Source organism: Ochlerotatus camptorhynchus, unplaced genomic scaffold (genome assembly GCF_037179485.1).
Source record: "Ochlerotatus camptorhynchus isolate MF236.1 unplaced genomic scaffold, CSIRO-AGI_Acam_v1.1 ptg000316l, whole genome shotgun sequence".
NCBI lineage: Eukaryota > Metazoa > Arthropoda > Insecta > Diptera > Culicidae > Ochlerotatus > Ochlerotatus camptorhynchus.
In genome coordinates, this window is record NW_027040804.1 from 5264485 (window position 1) to 5288591 (window position 24107).

At 39.7% G+C, this 24107-nt stretch overlaps 3 protein-coding genes across 3 annotated transcripts in view; 2 read left to right on the forward strand and 1 right to left on the reverse strand.

Moving 5' to 3' along the window:
* Cdk5alpha (Cdk5 activator-like protein) overlaps nucleotides 1-24107 on the forward strand; it is a 572471-nt gene that overhangs the window by 534542 nt on the left and 13822 nt on the right. The window lies entirely within an intron of this gene.
* tilB (touch insensitive larva B) lies at nucleotides 15223-16718 on the forward strand. Its single transcript, XM_065229629.1, has 4 exons — nucleotides 15223-15273; nucleotides 15344-16193; nucleotides 16259-16467; nucleotides 16528-16718. Exons 1-4 carry the CDS (start codon nucleotides 15264-15266, stop codon nucleotides 16671-16673), a joined length of 1215 nt encoding a protein of 404 aa, XP_065085701.1. The 5' UTR covers nucleotides 15223-15263; the 3' UTR covers nucleotides 16674-16718.
* Nucleotides 16719-17573, reverse strand: LOC135707748 (uncharacterized). Its single transcript, XM_065229630.1, has 3 exons — nucleotides 17423-17573; nucleotides 16935-17167; nucleotides 16719-16873 (listed from the first exon to the last, which is right to left on the reverse strand). Exons 1-3 carry the CDS (start codon nucleotides 17505-17507, stop codon nucleotides 16730-16732), a joined length of 462 nt encoding a protein of 153 aa, XP_065085702.1. The 5' UTR covers nucleotides 17508-17573; the 3' UTR covers nucleotides 16719-16729.

Below are 24107 nucleotides of genomic sequence, written 5' to 3' on the forward strand. Positions count from 1 at the left end.
AGAAGGTATAGGAAGTGGGGAAGACATAGGTACAAAACCTAATTCAAATTTAATTTATTCAACCAATGATTCATATTGTCCAGCAGCTTTTGGAAAACAACCTTCTACCAGCGATCTTAAGAAAATATATGAAATAAATTCCAGATTGTTCATGCTTAGCATAAGTAAGACCCTATTTTCACGAGTTTCTAGAAGAAAAAACCATCAAAATATTGTTCCCCTGCAAAGTTCGAAACGTCATTTTAAACCGCTCGAATGATATGATCCATTCAATGTGTGCCCATACAGCAACATGCATCTACGCCGACGCAAGGCAGCCCATTATATCCGTATTGGTCTGTTCGTTCAGGTCGCCGAGAGCCTTCTGAACGCTGGCATCCATGCAACTTTCAAATGCCGTATAAACCCTATTGGTCTGTTCGGTAACAGTCTTCCGCAGCTCCACCAGCAATGTTGCACTCACTTCGAGTTCACTTCTTAGCTGTTGGGCAAATGTCTGCATGGCGATAATTGTACAATTCCGTTCGCAATCGAACCGCTCAGCCGACGCGATTTGGTTGGTGAACGTAACCAGCGACCCGTTGATCATTCCGGCCGTAGCCGTGAGAATCGCATCGATCGATTCCTGCGTACCGTTGAAGCAAGCAATCATCGAATGGTTGAATGTATTTTTGATCACGTAAATTGTCTGGATGGCTGCATCACACTCCGAAGAAGATGCAGTATTGTCTTTGGCGAGAGTTGTTTCGATCTGACGTTGGACTGCAGTTTCTTTGTTGAAAAGAGGAACGATCGAACGTTCAGAAGCGTTCACTATCCGAGGGAGTACGGTCTTCATCAGTTGAATTGCTACATCATCACCAGTGGTGACCATTTTGAAGTTGGAATCGATTATGGATTTAGGATCATCACGAACATTTCTACCGGCAAAAGTCTGGATGTGATTGATCTTATCTACTACTCCGTTTACTAGCTTCTGCACATTACTGGAGAAATCGCCGAACAACATGTTGGCATTGGCCTCTAACAGTGCAGTCTGGTTGGTTATGACTGCTTTACAATCAACTGACGGTTGTATTGTCCCCCCTAGATTTGCCAAATCGTTCCTCGCTGTAGTCGCCTGACTTGTAATGCAAGCATTTAACTCTCGTAGATTTGGAATCTTACTGAACGTGGCGGTTATCAAAGTGTTCCAACTAACTAGATCCGTCAAAAGTGTCCTGGAAAGGGTTGCACAGTTCACAGATTTAGAACAATCATTGACAAATGTATCAATACTCATGAAATAGGTATTGAAAATATTCCTCGCTGTGAAAATATCTGACACAACCGAACCGTTGAAGGTGTTCAAACAAGTGTCTAGACCTCGGTAGAAACCATTTTCCACCTGTCGGAGTTCATTCGAAATAGATCGCGCATCTGGGGCCAGCTTCATCTTTCCTATGTAACCCTGCTCGGACCTAACGAAGGACGCTATCGAACTATTCAAGGAACGTCCCTCTGTCAGCAACGATGCTTTCAGTCGCTTGTCGGCTGCTTCAAAGGCGGTGCCAACAACCGTGGATAGAGTGTTCATTTCGGTTGAAATCGGACGAACATCCAGTTTGCTTTGCTCGATCTTCGATAGGTTCTTCAAGGCATCCGTCATTGTTGTCTTGAAATCTTTGTAAACGCTGGCAAGCAATTCGGTTTCGTTGGAGATGGCTGATTCAAGTTTTGTAAATGTTTGAGCTGTTTGATCCTGAATTTTCGGAACAGGTGAATTCTGCGAACCATCGTCCTAGAAAAAAATTTGCACGAATGTATATGGAAATGTTGGAAAAACTACAGATGATTATTACCGTGTTGTTAGATGGTCGATTTGTGGTTTGTTCAGTTGGTTCCGTTGGTTCTGGATTACCAATACTGCCTATATCAGCCGAAAGTGATACCACGTCGACTGTGTCGCTGGATGATCGATTTGTGGGTGGTGGAATTGTTTGAGATACGCCGCAAGCGACCTAAGAAACAATGCAATGGAAAAGGCCAGTTACTCCAACTTAAAACAAATCTATGAAAGTTGAGAAGTTACCAACGATAAAATCCCCACTACTGTTAACAAGTGTTCGCGAGCCATCTTCGCAAATTGAATGACACCGCGCTATTAAAATCGGTGTTGACTGCAGGCTAACTTTTATCATATTGTATTATAATGGCTCGGTTTCGTCGATCACCTGATTCTAATGTCAAATTAATTGGATCGTCAGAATCTACGCTGTTCGTTAACTGAAATGTAAATCGCTCATTATTGAACCCTTCACCTGTGCTTAAAAAACTTACGTTGCCTGCACCCCGGGGAAATCTGATCTCAAATTTACTCATATGTTAGCTCCTTATTGGGAGTTTTTTTCAGAATAATATTCAAACGAATGATTTAAATGATGATATCTGATCAACCAGAAATATTGGGAGAATATCGGAGAAACGTCATTTAATTTTTTTTAACTGAAGATCTTCAGAATAAACTTGAAATCATAAAAATAAAATATACTAATGCCTGAACCGAAATGTTCTATCAGTCGTCTTATCCACCCTTGAGGCCCCTGGTATTTTTTTTTGTTTTGCGGAGCCCCCTATGATTTGATATCAATTTTCAAATTCTAGCTCACATAAAATAAAAATAAAGTCTGTTCCAGTTAGTATTAGCATAGACGTAACTCTAAGACCAGAAGGTCCCAAAGAAACGTGCTCAACTTTTTGGCTCAGCTCTGGTACTCTCTTCGGTCCCAAGCAAATCGATGCACCCAATCAAAACAAACGGTGTAGTACTAGAATTTTGACTAGAATGGGGTACCAACCGGTGGAAACAAACGATTTTAAATTGGCTCACTTCTTGACTAGCCTATTCGTCCCAAGCACATCGATTATGGTACCCCATTCTAGTATAAATTCTAGCACTACACAACGTTTGTTTTCATTCGCTATGAAAGTTTGATAGATAAAATGAGGGGTTCGTGGATTTTCTTATGTTTCGATTGGTACATCGATTAGCTTGGGACCGAAGATAGTACTAGAGCTAAGCCAAAAAGTTGAGCACGTTTCTTCGGGACCTACTAGTCTTAGAGTTACCTCTATCAGATGATATTTTTTTTCATTCCTTTATTTAACGTCGGTCTCTGTTCCGCAATCAAGTGCCAATCACCGACGGACATCGATTGCCATCCATTGACGGCAATCGAATGTGCAGGAAGGCAGTTTTCACACCTGCGTAGGATATCGCACCCATTTAACAACACACATGGGCCGGGACCAACGGCTTTACCAACAATCAATACGAAACTATCGATTTGAAATTGGCTCACTACTTGACTAGCCTATTGATCCCAAGCAAATCGATTAACGTATCCTATTCTAGTCGAAATTCTAGTACTACACAATGTTTGTTTTGATTCGTTATGAAAGTTTGACAGATAAAATGAAAGGTTAGTGGATTTTTCTATGTTTCGAGGGGTGAATCGATTAGCTTGGGACCGAAGAGAGTACCAGAGCTGAGCCAAAAAGGTGAGCATGTTTCTTCGGGACCTACTAGCACAAACGAAGTGACAGACGGAGCGGCTCGAAAACTTTGGTGACTAACCTGCTATTGCAATTTTTCAGTGTACCACACGGCAACACCACTACTACTGGATTGTACCAACAATCAATACGAAACTAACGATTTTAAATTGGCTCACCACTTTAGTAGCCTATTGGTCCCAAGCAAACGATTAACGTACCCTATTCTAGTTGAAATTCTATTACTACACTATGTTTGTTTTGATTCGCTATGAAAGTTTGACAGATAAAATGAGGGGTTCGTGGATTTTCCTATGTTTCGAGGGGTGCATCGATTAGCTTGGGACCGAAGATAGTACCAGAGCTGAGCCAAAAAGTTGAGCTCGTTTCTTTGGGACCTTCTGGTCTTAGAGTTACCTCTATGGTTTTACCAACAATCAATACGAAACTAACGATTTTAAATTGGCTCACCACTTTAGTAGCCTATTGGTCCCAAGCAAACGATTAACGTACCCTATTCTAGTTGAAATTCTATTACTACACTATGTTTGTTTTGATTCGCTATGAAAGTTTGACAGATAACATCAAGGGTGTGTGGATTCATGCAGAACATGCAGGGGTGAGTGAAATAGCTTGGGACTGCTTGGGACCGTTGTTCTGGTACTGAGTGAGCCAAAAATAATAATGATTTTCTTCGGGACCCAGTGGTCTTAGAGTTACCTCTATGGTTTTACTAAGTATGAAATCCAACATGTGTACATTAGTGCTGAGACTCGGATTATTCGGATATTTTTATTCTTCAATTTTATTAAATTTAGTCAATTAACAGATGTGCCATTCCACATGAGGTCACATGGGCACCCAAAAACAACTTTTTGACAAATATTTAGAACAGTAAAAAATGAGAATAAATTTGAAATTTCACTATCCAAATATCCGGATAGTTACTATCCGCCTGATAACCATCTCAACGTTTTCTCAATTTATTTTATTTAAATATTGGGCACTAGAAAGCATGATATTCTGTATACTGAATATCAATTCAACGATATTTAATTTGTCTGAAAGTAATTTTATTGAACAAAAACTGAAGTATCCGGATAGTTGAAGTCCCAGCTCTAATGTACAGAGGACCGAAATAATAGTTTACTTCTACTGTATTTTAAATCAATGTCAAGAAATCTGAGCATTCCACTAAACCGGCTTAACTAAGTCAACCATCCGGTCGTGTACCACGTATTTCATCTACTACTTGCCAGGGTTGAAAATTCTCTGGGGTGAATCTCTGCTTGTCTCCTCGGAGATTTATCCTGGCACCACTGGAGAGATTGTTAGACACAGCACGAGAGAGTGAGAGAGTTGACTGTTCACTGTTCGGCTGTTTATACACTCACTTCCGTGAGAAAGATGGCAGCGTAAAGGTGTTATTGTTTCACCAAAGATTCCGGCAGAACTTTACGTTAGTGATTGAAAACATCATCGTACACTGATAAATTGAACTATTCCCATTTTGCTTGAAATTCAATCAATTTGACATTAAACTCAGTTTAATCATATCGAATGATTAAAAATTAATCCTCTCTTTCTAAAATATAAGCATCTGATATTAATCCCAGTTTAATCATGGTTGATTAGATTGTAGATTATCTTTTTTTGAATAAATTTTAATCATTTTTGATTCTATTTTAATATTTTTTATTGAATTTCAATCTTTTTTGATTACATATCAGTATTGAAAAATAATAAAATTTAATACTGGAAAGATTATTTCGAATTTAATCATGCATGACTACTGCCGAAGTAATCATGGCTCGGACTCAATAAGGTGAAGCGGGAAACTGCATACTTTTTAAGCTTTTTTGATTTAATTTATCTTTGAGTGTATACAGCCTTCTCATAGGCATATTCGACGTGGCTGTTGAAGTTTAGCCGGTCATCGACTTTCAACACACGCTTTGAGGTTATGGCGTGCCCCTGACGGTGATATCTGCCCGCTATACCGCTTTACAGTTACTGGCCAATAGCACTTCCGTTTTGTGGTGGGCTATCTGCAGCTTCGCTCCTAGCATCCAGTTACTAATCATGTCGATCACCTCGGTCGCCAACACTTCCACCTCTTCCAGCGTCTGGCCTGTTACCGTCAAGACGACGTCGTCCGCAAATCCAACGATCTCAACTCATTTAGGCAGCTTCATCGTTAGCATGCCGTTGTACATCCCGTTCCAGAGCGTTGGACCAAGGATGGAGCCTTGTGGAACTCTCCCTGTGATCGTAATCGATCTCTGTCCACTAGCGTGCACAGGAATCTTGTTAAGGAGGGGCAATTTTTTTCTTCTATGGTGCATTTAATCTGGGGATGGGGAGTACTCCAATGTGCGTGGTGGATGGTGCTGTCCATCCACCACGGTTTCTCTACTGTTCAATTTAGCTAATTTTATTAATTTTTTGCTCCGGTGGTGGTTCATTTTCTGCAATTCAAGCTGCTTTCAGACAGCCAGTGGAATTGGCAATTTTATCCCATCGACAATGTCGATGATGATCGGTTCGTCAAATGGTTGCAATAATAACCGAAATGATACATTTGCTGCAATGTTGTTTAAATTTAAAAGGAAATAAACCAACACACTCAAAGCTCTTCATAAAAGTATATTGCTGTTTTTATCCTTGCACTTAGCTTGTACTCCAAAAGTGCTGCCAGCCATTGTGCTGGCACTGTCAAAACATACTGCCATCAACTGCTCCCAAGAAATCTGCATCGCTGTCAGGACCTCAGAAATGGTATTGAAGATGGTCGTCGCGTCTGTTTTCAACACCCGTCTCACACCCACGATTGTTACCGATCGGCCGATCATTATCAATATACCTGATGACAATCGCCACTGATTTTCCTCGCAAGGTTTTCGCGATGTTCTGCAACATTACATTGTTCAACGACGTGAACATGTCATTTTGAATACGGTTACTTGTGTACTGGCAATTTTTGGCACCTTTCGCCAAGTGTTTTCCAGCACAGGATTGTGGTTAGCCACCAACTGGGTGGCACACTTTCCGCTCTTTCAGAATGTTTACGAAGTGGTCGGCCTCCTTTGCAAAGTATGCGCATAATATCTATGAAACGTTCCATTATATAGAAATTTTGTAGCCGCTTTGCCTTATATCCCTACAGACTATGACTCATATCATGTAATATAGGCTGTCTTGCAATGAGCACTCATACATCTAGTTTTCTCTGGAAATCCTATATGTGAGTGCTCATTGCAAGACAGTCTATATTACATAATAGAAGCCATAGTATGTACGGGGTATTATATGCTGTTGTAGTTAAACTTTACTATTACCGTTGCGAGTGCGTTGAATTTGGCGAAAATTGTAGTTCAATTTTTTTTTCAAATTTTGACCTAAATGCCAAGGCTAATATAGGATCATTAAAAAGGTTTAAAATATATGTAACGATTGTAACAAACTATTTTGACAAGCGAGTAAGACAACAATAGACCAAGGTTTCAATTAGGGAATCCAAAGGCTGTCTTTAAACTTTGTACAGTTTTAGAAAAGTCCATCCTCAAAATTCCTTGAGGTTCTTTTTGAAATTTTTAGAACTCTATGAGCTCTTTTGAAATACTTCTCAGAAGCCCCCTGAAATTATTTTTAGAACTCTTCTTGACTTTAACTCACAACACCTTGGAACTAAAATTCCCTTAGAGTTTCAGAACAATTTTCTCAGTATAATCCAGAAATTATTATCGGAATGAGCTAATTGGTACTCCCTTGAAATTTTCCTCAAAATCCCTTTGGAATTTCACTCAAAATTTAATTATCTCGGTATTCTTTTCGGAATTATCTTGGAACTATCTGCAGGATTCACTAGAAATTATTCGCAGAATTTTCTTGGAATACACCCCAGAAATCCTTTGGAACTGTCCACAGAATACAATACCCTTGAGGTTCTTCTCGGAATTTCTTAGAACTCTTCTTAGAACTCGTTTGAAATTCTTCTCAGAAGTCAACTGGAATTATAATTTGAACTCTTCATGATTTTTTCTCAGCACACCTTGGAACTGAAATTTCTTTAGAGTTTCAGAACTTTTTCCCGTAATGAGCTAGAAATTATCCTCGGAATTTGCTTGAAATTTTGATTAAAATCCCTTTGGAATTTCACTCAAAAATTGATTTTCTCGGTATTCTTTTCTAACTTATCTTGGAACTATCTGCAGGATGTACTAGAAATTATCCGCAGAATTTTCTTTGAATTCTCCCCAGAAATATTTTGGAACTGTCTTAAAAATTCAATATCCTTGAGGTTCTTTTCGGAATATTTTTGAACTTTTTTTTTTCCTCAGAGCACCTTGGAACTTGAATTTTTCCCGAGTTTCAGAAGAATTTCCTCTGTATTCTCCAGAAATTTTTCCCAGAATGAACTTGAAATTTGCCTCGGAATTCCTTTGAAATTTTCCTCAACATCTTTTTGGAATTTCATTCAAAATTTGATTCTCTCGGTATTACTTTCAAAATTATAATGGAACTATCTGCAGGATTCACTAAATTTTTTTCGCAGAATTTTCATGAAATCATCAACAGAAATATTTTCTTTTGTAACTGTCCTCAGAATTCAATACCCTTGAGGTTCTTCTCGGAAGTCATGTTAAGTTGTCCGTCCATTTACCAAAACGTTGTACTTTTTCTACCAGAAATGTTCAGTAATGTTCCATTCACCAGAACCATGCAATTTTTACATAAGGAATTTTGAATTCAGCTTGCCCCTTCATGCAGCAGATTGTTGCAAATCTAACACCAGAAATTTTCAATACAAACCCGCCCCCAGGTAATTTTAAATCAGAAAATTTCAATTGACCAGAACGATGCAAATTTCCACCGTTAATGTTCAATAAAAATTGCTTCTCCAATCTTCTGATTGGTGCAGATTTCTTTTTCCATTTTCACCAGACATATTCAATATAGATTGCTTCTCCTATCATCAGAATGTTGCAGGTTTTCCACTAAATAAAGATTGCCCCTATTTTCAAATTTTCATCATAAATCTACAGTAAAGCAGCTTTCCTCCAATCATCAGAATGGTGCAAATTTTAAACCAGAAATAATTATTAAAATTTGTTTTTCTATTCAGCAGAAGGATGCAAAATTAAGACCATAATTTTCCAAAAGACTTGCTCATCCGTTCACCAGAACGGTGCAGATTTTCCCCCAGAAATTTTCAATATAGCTTAATTTTAAATAAAGCTTGTGCCTTCATTTACCATACCAGTGCAAGTTTTCCACCAGAAATATTCTTCACCAAAAACATTTTTCTCTTCCACCAGAAATATTCTGTTCAGAGCGAAGCATGCACCAAAATGGTGCAAATTTTCCACCATAAATTTTCAATGAAGCTTGCATTCATCAGAACGATGCAAATTATGTACCAGAAAAATGAATAAACCTTGCTTCTACATTCACCACAGTGTTGCAAATTTTCCACCAGAAATTTTCCAGTTAACTGTGCACCTCCAAATTTTAAGCGTGATTCAATTTTTCCACCAGAGTTATTCATTTTGATTAGTCCCTCCATGCACCACCTTGATGATATTTTTACACCAGAAATATTCAATAGAAAGCTTTTTCTTCGATTTACCAACACGAAAGTGAATTTTTTAATATAACCTTAAATTTACCCTCTTCTCTTAACCCTCCAAACAATCGCAGCTTGCTTTATGACCGACACAATCGGCAAACCTGCGGCACACTTGCGATACACTAACAAAAAAGACTACCTAAGATTGGTGTGCGGTATGACCTACGCCTTGGGTATGTCACTTTTACCTAACCAATTCATCGAGCCCAATTCAAGTCACTTCAGGCGTCCCCCGTTGGGACCTCTACTTTTTATTCTATACGTAAACGACATATCTTACATTCTCAAAAAAACTTAAATTGCTTATTTATGCCGACGACATGAAGCTCTTTTTGGAAATAAGAAATGAAGAAGACATCAATATATTCCGGAATGAAATACACATATTCTACATATGGTGCAAAAAAAGTCTACTAGAATTGAATGTAAAAAAATGTAACTTAATATCATTTAGTAGAAAAAGAACAACTTCAAATATTTCAATTGCATTAGGAAATCAAACTGTAGACAAATGTGAAAGAGTTAGGGATTTAGGAATTATCTTAGACTCTAAGCTAACTTTCATAGACCATTACAACACAATTATTCACAGGGCAAATAACATGCTAGGCTTTATCAAGCGCTTTTGCTATAACTTTCAGGACCCTTACACAATTAAAACACTATATATTGCCTATGTGAGGTCAATACTGGAATATTGCAGTATTGTATGGTCTCCATTTTCAATCACGCACGAAGAAAGATGAGAATCAGTACAAAAACAATTGAGTCCGCATCGTGCTCTCTTGCCGTGCGGATCTATTTGCTTTTTGCTTAAGGAAGTGTTACTACTACCTAAAGCTACAACAAATTTAAACAGCACTTTTCAGTGCTCAACCTGTAAAAATTTTCTACCTTGTTCAACTTCTCTTATTCCTCTTCGATCCTTGTTTGGACCCTACCCGAGGTAATCCTTCTTGGATATCGATTTGGAAAATTCCTCTTCGATCCTTCAGATTCTTATAGTAATCTGCTTGGAAGTCGATTTGGATAAAAATTTACTGCCGCCATGGCGCCTAAACGCAAAAGAAAGGGGCAAACTCTTGACCCCCCTTCTGATGAAATTAATTTGAGTAATCAATTTGATTTGCTCACGGATGATGAGAATGATCCATCATCCAAGAAAAATTCTAGTAAACTTTCCCGGCTTAATGCCAAGAAGGAAAAGATTCCCCCTATTGTGATAACCACTACCGATTTCCATGCTCTTCGCATGGAACTTTTGAATTTCGTGAAAGTTAAGTTTTCACTACAAATTGGACGTCGGGGTGAATGCCGTGTATTGGCTGAAACCTTGGACGGATTTAAATGTCTTCTCAAGTATCTTACTGAGAAGAAGCACAAATTTTTTACTTACGACACCAAAACTGAACGTGTGTTCAAGGTTGTCATGAAAGGACTGCCCAGTGGTGAATCCCTGGATCAGATCAAAGATGAACTGGCAAAATTACTTGGAGTTGTGCCACTCCAAGTAATCAAAATGAAAATGAAATCCCGTCCTGGCGATTCGCGCAACGGGATTTCTAATGATTTTTATTTAGTTCACTTCAAGTCTAGTGAACTAAACAACCTTAAGGCCTTAGAAAAAGCTAGCCTTATGCTCCATGTCCGAGTGAAGTGGGAACACTTCAGGAAGACTGGAGGAAATTTTCAAAACCTCACTCAGTGCCGTAAGTGCCAGGGATGGGGTCACGGAACTAAAAATTGCTACATGCCAGCTAAATGCATGAATTGTGGTGATTCCTCTCACGCAAAGGACGACTGTCCTGTGAAGGAAAATCCTAAGAAATTTAAATGTTCAAATTGTGGTGAAAACCACAAATCCAATTTTTGGGAATGTAAGACTCGCAAAGCGATCCTACAATCTCGTTCTAACCGACAGGTAGGAAACGCTCCACGTTTCCGACCAGGTACAAATTCCTCTGCTGTTAACAACGGTCAGCGAGGAACAAATTCTACATTCGTACCCGTAGGTACAAATATCACCCCTGCTTCAAATGTTTCATCTGTACCTACTCCCCTCGCTGCTAACAATGTTCAGCGAGTTAATGGAGCTACCTATGCTGCTATTGCAGCGGGTAGAAATCAAAATACTAATCAACGTTCTAACGGAAATTTTGACAATTTTGACTTAGGAAGCATTACTGCTCCTAAAATGGAATTTTTACAGAATTCATTAATTGACATGATTTCTGATATGCTTAAATCTAACTCCATGTTTGATGCTATTCAAACTGGAGTAAAATTTGCTAATAATATTGTCATGACTTTAAAATTCAGTAATGGATTTTAAAGCATTAAACATTTTAAATTGGAATGCTCGATCTCTTAAAGATAATGAAGACGAGCTATTTAATTTTTTGAGAGTTCATAACGTGCATATTGCCGTTATAACTGAAACTTTCCTTAAACCTGACCATAAGGTTAAGAAGGACGCAAATTACTTGATTTATAGAAATGATCGTCTTGATGGACCCTGTGGTGGCGTTGCCATCATTATTCATAGACGAATCAAGCATAAAATTCTTTCTTCATTTGAAACCAAAGTTTTTGAAACTTTGGGAGTTTCTGTTGAAACAAAATTTGGACAACTTACGTTTATAGCTGCCTATTTGCCATTCCAATGCGTAGGCCAGCAAAAGAATTTTCTCAAGGGTGACCTCCAGAAACTTACCCGTCATAGGTCTAAATTCTTCATTATTGGTGATTTTAATGCAAAACACCGCTCATGGAATAATGCTCAAAGCAATTCCAATGGTAATATTCTGTTTGATGATTGTTCTGCAGGTTATTACACTATTCAATATCCAAACAGCCCAACATGCTTTTCTTCTGCAAGAAATCCCTCAACTATTGATTTGGTCTTAACTGATTCATGTCATCTTTGTAGCCAATTGGTTACCCATGCTGACTTCGGTTCTGATCACCTTCCAGTAACTTTTGAAATATCCCAAGAAATAATTTCTAATCCCAACAGCTTTACTTTCAATTACCATAGGGCTGATTGGGAGCAATATCGAACATTTATGGAATATAACTTCGATCCAAACATTCCTTTGCAAACCAAAGATGAAATTAATTATGCTCTTGAATCTCTGACTACTTCTATAGTTGAAGCAAGAGCTGCCTCAGTACCAAAATGCGAGGTTAAATTCGATTCAATTATAATAGACGATGATCTTCAGCTCTTGATCCGTCTTAAAAATGTCCGTAGGAGACAATTTCAAAGAACACGCGATCCTGCCATGAAAGTTATCTGGCGGGATTTGCAAAAACAAATTAAAAAGCGATTCTCTGCCCTGAGGAACAAAACTTTTGAAAATAATGTTTCTAAATTAGACCCGAGTTCCAAACCCTTCTGGAAACTCACAAAAATTTTGAAAAAACCTCAAAAGCCAATTCCAGCGCTTAAAGAAGGTGGTAAAATTTTGATCACAAATTTGGAAAAAGCTCAGAAACTTGCTAAGCAATTCGAGAGTTCCCATAATTTCAGTTTGGGTCTTACTAGTCCTATTGAGAATCGGGTTGCTGGGGATTTTCTGAATATTTTCTCTCGGGAAAATATTTTTGATAATTCCTGGGGGACTGATTTGGACGAAGTAAGGTCTATAACTAAAAAATTTCAAAATATGAAAGCTCCAGGTGATGATGGAATTTTCTATATCCTCATCAAAAAACTCCCAGAGAGTACCTTGTCTTTCTTGGTAAAATTATTTAATAGATGTTTCCATTTGGCATACTTTCCTGATAAATGGAAAAATGCAAAAGTTGTTCCAATTTTGAAGCCGGATAAAAATCCAGCTGAAGCTTCTAGCTACCGTCCAATAAGTTTGCTTTCTTCAATAAGTAAACTTTTTGAAAAAATAATTTTGAATAGAATGATGCTTCACATCAATACGAACTCAATTTTTGCAGATGAGCAGTTTGGATTTCGCCATGGGCATTCAACTACTCATCAACTCTTGAGAGTTACCAATTTAATTCGTTCAAACAAATCTGAAGGCCACTCAACTGGAGTTGCTCTTCTAGACATAGAAAAAGCATTCGACAGTGTTTGGCATGAAGGTTTGATTGCTAAATTGAAAAAGTTTAATTTTCCACTTTACATTATGAAATTAGTTCAAAATTATTTAACTAACAGAACTCTGCAGGTAAATTATCAAAATTCGAAATCTAATCGACTACCTGTTAAAGCAGGAGTTCCTCAGGGTAGCATTCTTGGGCCTATATTGTATAACATTTTCACTTCGGACCTCCCTGATTTGCCTCAGGGTTGCCACAAATCTTTGTTCGCTGATGACACAGGCATTTCCGCTAAAGGAAGAAGTCTTCGTGTTATTTGCAGCAGACTTCAGAAAAGTTTAGATATTTTCTCTTCTTATTTACAAAAATGGAAGATTTCTCCCAACGCTTCCAAAACTCAACTTATAATATTTCCACATAAGCCTAGGGCTTCCTTTTTGAAACCTAGTAGTAGTCACATAGTCACTATGAACGGAGTTCCAATTTTCTGGTCAAACCAAGTGAAATATCTTGGATTAGTTCTTGACCAAAAATTAACTTTTAAAGATCACATTGAGGGCATTCAAGCCAAATGTAACAAATATATAAAATGTTTGTATCCTCTTATAAACAGGAAATCCAAACTTTGCCTGACGAATAAACTTCTAATATTTAAACAAGTTTTTAGACCGGCCATGCTTTACGCTGTGCCAATATGGTCTAGTTGTTGCACTACCAGGAAAAAAGCACTTCAAAGGATTCAGAACAAAATTCTGAAGATGATTTTGAAGTTGCCTCCCTGGTACAGTACTACCGAAGTACATAGAATTTCGAATGTTGAGACTTTAGCACAAATGTCCAACAAAATAATTAATAATTTCCGGCAAAAATCGTTACAATCCTCAATTGCAACGATTAATTCCCTTTATACTTAGATAAGATTTAGTTTTAGTTATTTAGTTTTAAGCTATCAATTGTTATACTGACATGCAGGTTTAAAAAACCTGTTTAAAATACTGAATTGCCAAGACAGGAACAATGTAAAAACACTTAGATACATATCATAACAATTAAGGCTGGTAAGTTACTGTAGTAACTGGAGCACCTAGGTTAAAAATGAAATGTAATTTATTTTGAATTTGGAACAAATAAAGAGTTAAAAAAAAAAAAAAAAAAAGTACAAAAACAATTTCTATTATACGCTCTTCGTAAATTAGGTTGGACTTCATTTCCTCTTCCATCATATGAAGCACGCTGCATGCTTATAAACATACAAACATTAAAAGAGCGTCGTGAATATGCATTTGTAAATGATATCGTTTCGCAGCGAATTGACTCAACAGAACTTTTATCAAAATTAAACTTCCATGCACCCACTCGGCAACTCCGAAATCGAAATTTATTTGCCATAAAACATCATCGCACAAATTATGCAAAATATGGGCCATTAAACCGCATGATGGCCTCTTACAATAAACACTGCGAAACCATTGACTTTGCAATGTCTCGGCATAAACTAAAGCAATATTTTTATTCCATAAGAAATAACAACTCATAAAAGAAAAGACAAGAAAGCTGACACTACTTTTTTATATAAATATATATTTAAGAAAACAAAACTGTATTAATTGTACTAGTCTACGTTGGTTGACGAAATAAATAAAAATAAATAAATAAAAATAAATAAATTTGGTTGGTACCTAAATTTAGTCTCCAACATGTAGAGGCATGCTACGATGTATGGTTTTAGGTAGCATGTGTTTTTCAAACGATATTATAGCCTTTTGGTACACATCGGTCTACGAGAAAGTAATTTATTAGTACACCGGGCATTAGGACGCCTAGAAATTCCAATATGGTCAAGTTTATCTGTGCTAGAAAAAGTTCAAGTATGTTTGCACATTATAATTTGTTGAAATGCACAATGCGCATGATTCTTCCTGCAGATAATTCAACGCTTCATCCTTTCAAGTGCGCCTAGCAACCATCACATTGTTTATTTCAGAATCGTCCGTTTGCTATTGATCCTGACATACATGCAGCAAGTATTTCACCAAACATGGTTCGAAGTAAGTCAACTGATAATTTTCGTATGATCTCATTCAATTACCTATATAAAATTCTGTTATGTCCCCTCAGTAACGGAGCAACTGATTCGGAAACGTTCCGAGCACAATGAACTCATCATCAGCACCTTGGAAGAACTGTCCTTGCATCAGGAGGACATCGACCGAATCGAACACATCGGCAACTGGTGTCGGGACCTCAAGATCCTCCTTATGCAATCGAACCTGGTTTCAAAAATCGAAAATCTACACAAACTTAAGAAACTAGAATATCTCAACTTGGCACTGAACAACATCGAGCGAATCGAAAACCTGCAGGGTTTGGAATCACTGAACAAGCTAGATTTGACGTTGAATTTCATAGGAGAACTGACTTCGGTCGAATCCCTGAGAGACAACTACAACCTAAGGGATCTCTATCTGACCGGAAATCCCTGCACCGATTATCCCGGCTATAGAGATTACGTTATGTGCGCTCTGCCGCAGCTGGAGACGCTCGATGGATTGGAAATAACCCGAACGGATCTACTAAAGGCGACGAAGAACTTCAAAGCGAATCGCGACAGGATCATCCAACTCGAGCACGTCCATAGAATCGAACGGGATGAACAGAAAATTCGGGTGGCTCAATCGCTTCGGGCGCAGGAGGACAACGTTAGGGACTTGGACGATGATGAACGTTCCGCTCAATTTTGGCAGCAAAAAAGTGAGCACTGCCCGGAGACGCGGATTCAGATGGCCAAGCACTCCCAGAAAGCGAAGGGGAAACCCAGCGTGACCTTGGGGGATTTGGAGAATGGGGAGAGGAAGAAACCGATACTCTTCGCCAAGTGTGGACGACCTTACAGTTTGAATGAACCGAAGATAAGGTTTGATTTTCGCGACGAAGACGACCGATACGAGTTGAATTTGCATGTTTACAAGTGTGTTCTATATTTGAATTGGCATTAGGAAAAAAACTGAAATTAATCCTTCTGTGCATTCTTAGGTATCTGGACACATCATACATCGAAGTAGACGCCCAACCAAACTACATCAGGGCAACGATCAAAGGGCGCATTTTTCAACTGGCCCTAAAAGACGAAATTAAAACGGTTACGTCTTTCTGCAAGCGTTCCACGACTACGGGGCACATGTTGATCGTGATGCCTAAATTAAATCCGCAGAACGTTGGGTTCGATCTACCGAAAAAGCCGGGTTAGTTGAGTCAAATGATATGAGCTTATCGAGCAACTACATAACAACGTTTTTTTCCAGCTTGGATGAAGAATGAACCCATTCAACCAAACAACAGAGGAAAACAAGAACTTAAGGGAACCGTTGATTATAAGAACATCGTCAATAACAGCAAAAATAATCCGCAGGCAGAGATTAACGAAGACGAAATCCCTCCATTGATTTGAACGGTGATATTCTGCTTACAACTAATGTCATTTGGTTTACCTTAGAAAGACGTACTTTATTGATTCAACACACTGCAAAACAATTCCTGCTCAAACTTCTCGAAATCCTCCTCATCGAACACACTTTTGCTGGTGTCCTTTTTGTCACGGAATTCGTCCGCTTTGACAACGTACCGACCGGTCTGAGCTCGTTTGACCAACTAGAAAGAAAAATACAGATCTAACTTTTTGCGTTGTCCACCTCTCATGTGACGAACTTACCTTGGCGCCAGCTTCCTCTCCTATATCGGCCGAACTCAGCAGAAGCAGCTTTCGCACGTTGTCCTCGGTGTTATCCTTACGATTTTGTATCCGTTTGCGTACTTCCATGACTGTCAGAGCGTCCGCCCGTCGCAGCACATCTTTGGCCTCCTTGCGGCCCTTCTTGCCCACATATCGCACCATTTTGTGATGCCGTGGCATGATATCGGATTCCTCCGATTTGCGCTTGTTGTCTGAAAGGAATGAACAAATTAATGTCGTTTTCGTTTTTACTACACTACACCGGTGTAGTGTAAGCAGCAATAAGTGCGAGTCATTGACAGTTCATCATCATTTGTTTGTAAACAAAGGTGCAACCGATAGCTACACCCTAAATTTTTTCGGTGTTCGGCAGTGTAGCACCGGTGTAGCTACACCGCAAAAACGAAAACGAGATTCGTTTATTTATATTCTGAAATACGGACTTCCGTGCCGGGGGTTCCCCCTACCTTTAGATGTTTCCTTTTTCTTTAAAGAATCAGACAGGCCTTCTTCCACTAAGGCTAAAGCTTTCTTCACCAAGGATTTTGACATACTAACGATACTGGAAATACCTAAAATCTCGAATAAACTGCCCTTTTTCAAGAGAAACTTTAAAAATCTACCTTTTTTTTTTTTTTTTTTTTTTTGTTTGCTGTTGTCTGATGACGGCTAAGACCATGGTTGGTCCATCTTGCCAGGTGTTCTTGGTTTTGATTCATAGATGTAATTTTATTTCCTGAATGAAGCGGGTGATCTGCTTCATCGTTGTCTCACATTCATCTTGCAGTATCCCGACGAGCGGCATGCAGTATTCCAGTGCTGGGAATTTGCTTCTGATACGGTTGAATTTCGGGCAAATGTACAATATGTGCTCTAGGTTTTCCGTCTCATCGCATTCGGTGCATCGGTCATTTGGTTCCATTTTGAACATCGCTTTTCTTTCTTTCGTTAGGGTGTGCCCTGCTCTTATCCTGCTCATGATTCTTTTTTCTTCCGTTGATAGTATCAAGTTTTTGAACCAAATATTCCTGCGTGGTTGTGCTTGTACTGATCTGTACCATTTACCTTTATCTTGACTCGTAGCTTCGAAGACTCTTCTCCATTCCTCCCACGATTCTTTTTTTGCTAGAACTATCGCATCTCCGAAGGTGATTGAGTTGTGTATGCTTTGGGTCCCTTCTGTTCTCCTAACTGCTTTTCCGTCTACTATTTCGTTGCCCTGGATTCCTGAGTGGCTCGGGATCCATTGGATTTTCAAGTTTCGGCATTCAACTTTTTGAAATAGTTCAACTATATTGCTGGCTATGTAGTTGTCTGGGACTTCCTTCCTGTTCCTCAGGATGGCGCATGCACTCGCTGAGTCAGTCAAGATAACCGCTTGCTTTATATTGTTTTCTATGGCCCACTCCACTGCCTTTTGCAGGGCTAGCAGCTCCGCATTGGTTATTGAAAAATTGTCATTTATTTTATCCGCTTTGCTGGTCTTGGATGTTTCGTCGAACATTGCTATCGCCGTTCCTGAACTAGTCTTACTCGCGTCGGTAAAGATCCTGTTGTATCCTTGGTATCTTGTGCTGATAGTTTCCATGTATAGTTTCTGCCACTGCTGTGCTGGTAAATTAGTTTTCTTCTGTTGGTCCTTTGTTAGCGTGCTCCGAACGTGATACGACATATCAACTTTCGGGAAGTATTGTAGGCGGGTTAATTTGCTGATTTCCTCATTTTTTGGGTGAAGTTGCATAATCACATCGACGTGTTTGTCTGTCACAAGCGTTATGTATGATCCGTTTGGTTTTTCATTATCAACGGTTCGTTGGATAAACTTTGAGAGTGGGTTTTGATGGTATGTGCTCCTCAGGATTTCCCTTTTTGCTAGGTGCTCTATCCGTAGGTCCATGGGAATCTGTCCAGTTTCTGAGATCATGACGTGCACCGGCGTTGAAGGAAGGTATCTCATCGCAATTCGTATGTACGAATTTTGAACGGTTTGGATCTTCTTCAGATTGGTTTTCGCGGCGCTGCCATAAATGCTTGCTCCGTATTCTAAACGGCTTCTCACCAAAGCGTTCCCAACTTTTACTAGTGTTTCCGGGTTGGCGTGGCTATTCCTTCCCGCTAGTAGTTTTATCAGTGGAATTTTTTTGGCTGCTTTGTTCCGTATTTCCTCTATGTGCTTTCGATGACAGAGCTCACGATCTATTACGTATCCAAGGTACTTGTGGGTGTTTGTTATCTCTATGGGTTGATTTTTGATTTTTATCCTCAGTCGACTGGGATCCTTCCTGGAAAACGGTACCGCCGCGCATTTCGCTGGGCTCAGCTTCAGATTCCTCGAGAGAAGTTTTTCATGCAAATCCGACAGGACTCCGTTTGCTTTGCCCGCCGCATCCTCCAGCGTTTCTCCTATCACAATGATGGCGAAGTCGTCGGCAAATTGTACCAGCTCACACCCTTCTCGTTCTACATCGTGGAGTGATGCCGTGTATAGGTTGAAAAGGATAGGCGAGAGCGGACAACCTTGCGGTAGGCCTTCGGTGACGTTCCTTCTGATTCCTTCTTCTTCCGTTTTTAGCAGCAATTCCCGTTTCGTTAGGTAGGTGTACAGCCAGCTGATCAGTTTCGATGGGATAGACATCCCTGCTAGGGTTTGCAGTAGTTTAGTGGTGTCAACTGAGTCGAATGCTTTCGAAACGTCCAGAAAAACAACGATGCATTCCTTTCCTTCTTGCTTTGCTTCCAGTACTGTGTTTACTACATAATTGATCGCTGTTGAGGATGAGTTATGTTTCCTGAATCCGAAGGATCGCGACGGAATCAGGTTTTCTATTTCCGTTAATTCCACTAGCCTATCTTTTACAGCCGAGTTTATTAATTTTAGACACACATTCATCAAGCATATTGGCCTTTTGGAGCTTGCTAGCGACTGATCTAGATGCGGCTTAGGTATCGGCCTCACCTCGATAACTCTCCATCTCTCCGGAATTCGCTCAGACACAAATACTCGACTCAGCATCTCGCTTATTTTCAACTGCATTCCGGGTGACAAACCTTTTAGGATGCCGTACGACATTCCATCTTCTCCTGCTGCTGAATTTGTTCTTCTTCCCCTCAACACGTTCAGAATCTCCTCATCACGAAGCGCCATTTCGTATGCTTGCATCTCCGGTTTGGTTTCGACTGTAGGGTAGCTAACGTTCTTCTCCTTATCCTCAAAGTAGTGCTCCATGAACGCTAATCCTGCCTCATGTGTTAGTGTTGTTTTCTTCCTATACTCCCCTGTTAGTGATGTATCTATCCCTTTCACAATATTCCAGACATGTTTTGCCGGGGTATTTTCATCTATGTTTTCCGAAAGCTCCCTAACGTAACCTCTCTTGGATTTGCGAAATTCTCGTTTGAACACCGCTCTTCTTCTTTGCAATTCTATATAGTTTGATCTGGTTTTACACTGGTTGTAGTTTTTCAAAGCATTTCTTTTTTCCGCGTAAAGTTTGTCAATTTCTTTAGTCCACCACTTTTTTAGATAGTTTTGCTTCTTGTTTTTCACTATGTACGATGACTTTTCTATCACTTCTTCAAATAACTCTTGCATATCTTCCGGACTGTATACGAACTGCGGTCTTATCGAATTAATTGCTTCTATTACCCTACTCTGATTAACCTTTTTAACACACTGTTGCACTACTTTCATTTCACTACTTATTTCTATCACCAACGGCAGATGCACTGAATTGAAGTCTTCCTCTTCTACGCTCCACGTGGTTTTCCTCGTGATGCCAGCGGTCGCTAGCGACAGATCTATTGCTGAGTCTCTGTTTCCAGGCTTCGAAATGGTTGTCGGCTGTCCGTCGTTGAGGAGTATCAGCTTTGATGAGTCGATCAAGTGTTTCAGCGCTTTTCCTCTCCTACATTCTTCTGCGATTGGGCTCCAGCTACGATGGTGAGCGTTCATATCCCCTCCAACTACTATTTCCCCTTCCAACTGTCCTATCCATTCGAACAGTTTCCCCATTTCGTCGATCATCGCTTTGTTGTTCGTCGGGGGCGCGTAGACTGACACAAGAGAAACCGGATCGAACCCTTCTGTGATTTTCGCTGCTACTACTTCTAGCCATTTGAACTCCGGTGTTTTTATTTTTGCTAGAGTGACCGTTTGGTCTCCTAGGATTCCTACGCCGCCATGGCCCTCTGGTCTGCATTTTGACACTAGTTTAAATCCCCTCATTACGAATGGTTCTCCCTCCTTAATCCATATTTCTTGAAGCAACGCTATTTGTATTTGGTTACCTGCCATAAACTTCTTCAATTCTTCTCTTTTCTCGCTTGGTCGGATACTAGTAATGTTAAGTTGAACAATTCGTAGTTGTTTACTGGCCATTGTTGTTGTTTGCGGCTATTCTCTGCTCTTCTGGATTGTTGTTGGTTTCGGCAGTAACAATGTCGTTTATCTTTTCGAAGACTTTTATCAGGATTTGATCCGTGTCTATTTCGCTTCTTGGGGCGTTCATCTGTTTCGCTAGTTGGTCTCGGAGTTCGATGAGGGGTTTCAACCAGACCTGCAACCTCAGTTGCTTGATAAGTTCCTGTCGCACACTTGCCAGCATGCTTTCGATTAGCGTTGCGTTGACCAAGTTCACCGCGCCCAGATTCTGAGTATCCTGTTCCGTTTCCACGTTCGTATTCTTGTCCTTCCTTTGCGTAGCTTGAGAGTATGTTCTTCTTGTATCCCTTCCCTTAGATGCCGCTTTTCCTCTTTGACTGCATCCTTCGCCCCCTGGCCGCTGGCTCTCTTCGCCGCCTACTTCGGGAAATTCGGAATCCTCGTCCAACAGCTCGAACCTGTTTGACAGCTTAGGGAATTTTGATTCAGCTTCATGGTAGGGCTTTCCAGTTCTTTGCATTTCCCTTAGCACATTAACTCTCCTTATTCGCTCCGCACAATCCCGATCGTCGGCCGGGTGGTCTTGGTTACAGTTTGCACATTTGGTTGTCATCTGGCACTCACCTTCCAGCTCATGCGACTTGGAGCACTTCTTACATCTCGGTTTTGCCTTGCAGTGCTTGACCGGGTGACCAAACCTCCAACAGCGCATGCACTGCTTCATTGGGAACACGTACATTTCAGCTCTGAATGCGCAGTTGTATATCTTCACCAAGGGTGGTACCTTGTTTCCCTTCACTGTCACCTTTAGGTTCCAGGTGGGAACTAGTTGGCTCTCCCTCTTTCGCAAAACACGCTCAACCTTAAGCACCGGAGCTTCTGCCCAGATGTTCTCCTTTATTTCCTCTTCAGTGTATTCTTTCGGCACTCCTCGGATGAAACATACCGTTTCCCTCAATGATACTGGCTGGAACAGCTTCAGGTTGTGCGCCGCAAGGTTTATTTTCAAGAGACTCGCGTAATCCTCCTTTCTGTTCAATTCCACCTTGTACCGGAATCGTCCGAGCTTGGTAATTTCCTTGTAGTTCTCGAATTTCAGCCCCGCCAGAATTTTTCCAACACTGACCGGATGGTTTGGTGCGTCCTTCTCGATGTCTATCGGTTCCAGGAAGGCCACCTCCGATAAGTAGCCTTTGCTTCCCGTTCCCGATGTTCCTGCTTTCTGTTGTTTTCCGTGTGTCGTAGTCGTTTGCTGGTTTGTTGATTGGGACCGGGTAGTGGTCCTTGTGTTTACTCTCGTCTGTGTACTCATTTTCTTCTCTTCGCACTTAACCTAACTTTTTTCTAGCTTATCTTTTATGGATTTTTCTCTATGAATTTTATATACAGCTTAATATATACACTTTTTCCCAGCTCAAGTTGCTTCTATAGGTGATTTACAACCGTTTAAATGTTTTGAAAAGCAAAATTAACGACGAAATTCAAAATAAATTCGGCTCTTGTTATTATCTCGACTTGTATCGTTTCACGTGCTTCTTCTTTTCTCCTACCTCTTTTTTGTGTTAAAAATTCCCGACTACGCGCTAGTTGGATTTTGTTTTGCTACCGATTTTCGTACATCGCACGTGTTTGAAAACAACATCAGCCTCATCGACCAAGCAGGGATGATGTGCACGGCCAACCTGCACGGTAAGAAAAAAGTCCCCAACGACCAGTTCACTTTTACCTACTTTTGACTACACGGTAAGAAAAAAGTACCCAATGGAAAGTTCACTAACTAGTCAAAAGTACTTTTGACTAGTTTGTCTCCTTTTCTCCTTCTAATGTTGTCAAAAACAGAGGAGCAAAACCACCCAACAGGGTTAGAAAAGTGTGGGAACCCAACGTTGAGTATAATCTGTTGGGTACAACTAACTTACTTTTGGTTAAAAAGCTAGTGGAAATTTCCATACGAACTGCACACAAGTAAATAAAAAAATTACTTTGACCCGCTTTACCTACTTTTTAGTTCCTGCACTATTGAGATTTTCACGTCCGGTTGTATTGGTGCGATATGTGAGAGTGTGTTAGTGATTATCCGAAGAAAATACATAACAAATCGATGTCAAACTAATTTTGACAGGTCTACTTTCATGCATTTTTTAGGTTAGCCAGAGGAAAATAATAAACAACTTTACACGGCGTTGCTTCCGCTAGTGTGCGTGCGTTGAACGTCACTAATATCTATAGAGATTAATGACGTTTAACGCACGCACACTAGCGGCAGCAACGCCGTGTAAAGTTGATTATTATTATCCTTTGGCTAACCTAAAAAATATATGAAAGTAGATCTGTCAAAATGAGTTTGACATCGATTTGTTATGTATTTTCCTCGGATATTCACTAACACGCTCTCATATATCCTACCAATACAACCAGACGTGAAAACCTCTATAGCGCTGAGATGAGTGAAAAGAACTTAATTTTGGGTACTTTTTTCTAGCCGTGTTAGTCTATACCAAGGTGTCTACATATAGGTGGTCTAATGTGTCAAATTAATGATTCAGTCATGTTGCATTTTTGCGAGGGGTTTCTACCAAGCTTGTAAGGTGATCGGTAATCCAAAATTACCACAAATTATTAAAATAATTAGTGAATTTTGAATTACTCAGTAACGACATGTTAATGTAATAAAAATAATTGTTGGTAATTCATGGGTAATTTCCGAGGTAATTTCAGTAATTCCTACTGCTTGGAAAATAATTTGGTAATTTTAAAGATTGAAAACAGTA

Bases quoted from the DNA above. Each gene is read 5' to 3' on its own strand.
- tilB (XM_065229629.1), top strand. The intron at 16,194-16,258 runs GTGTGTTCTATA...GTGCATTCTTAG, and splicing joins TTGAATTTGCATGTTTACAA to GTATCTGGACACATCATACA. The intron at 16,468-16,527 runs GTTAGTTGAGTC...GTTTTTTTCCAG, and splicing joins CGATCTACCGAAAAAGCCGG to CTTGGATGAAGAATGAACCC.
- LOC135707748 (XM_065229630.1), bottom strand. From the start codon at position 17,507: ATGTCAAAATCCTTGGTGAAGAAAGCTTTAGCCTTAGTGGAAGAAGGC. The intron at 17,168-17,422 runs GTAGGGGGAACC...CATTCCTTTCAG, and splicing joins GAAAAAGGAAACATCTAAAG to ACAACAAGCGCAAATCGGAG. The intron at 16,874-16,934 runs GTAAGTTCGTCA...TTTTCTTTCTAG, and splicing joins GAGAGGAAGCTGGCGCCAAG to TTGGTCAAACGAGCTCAGAC.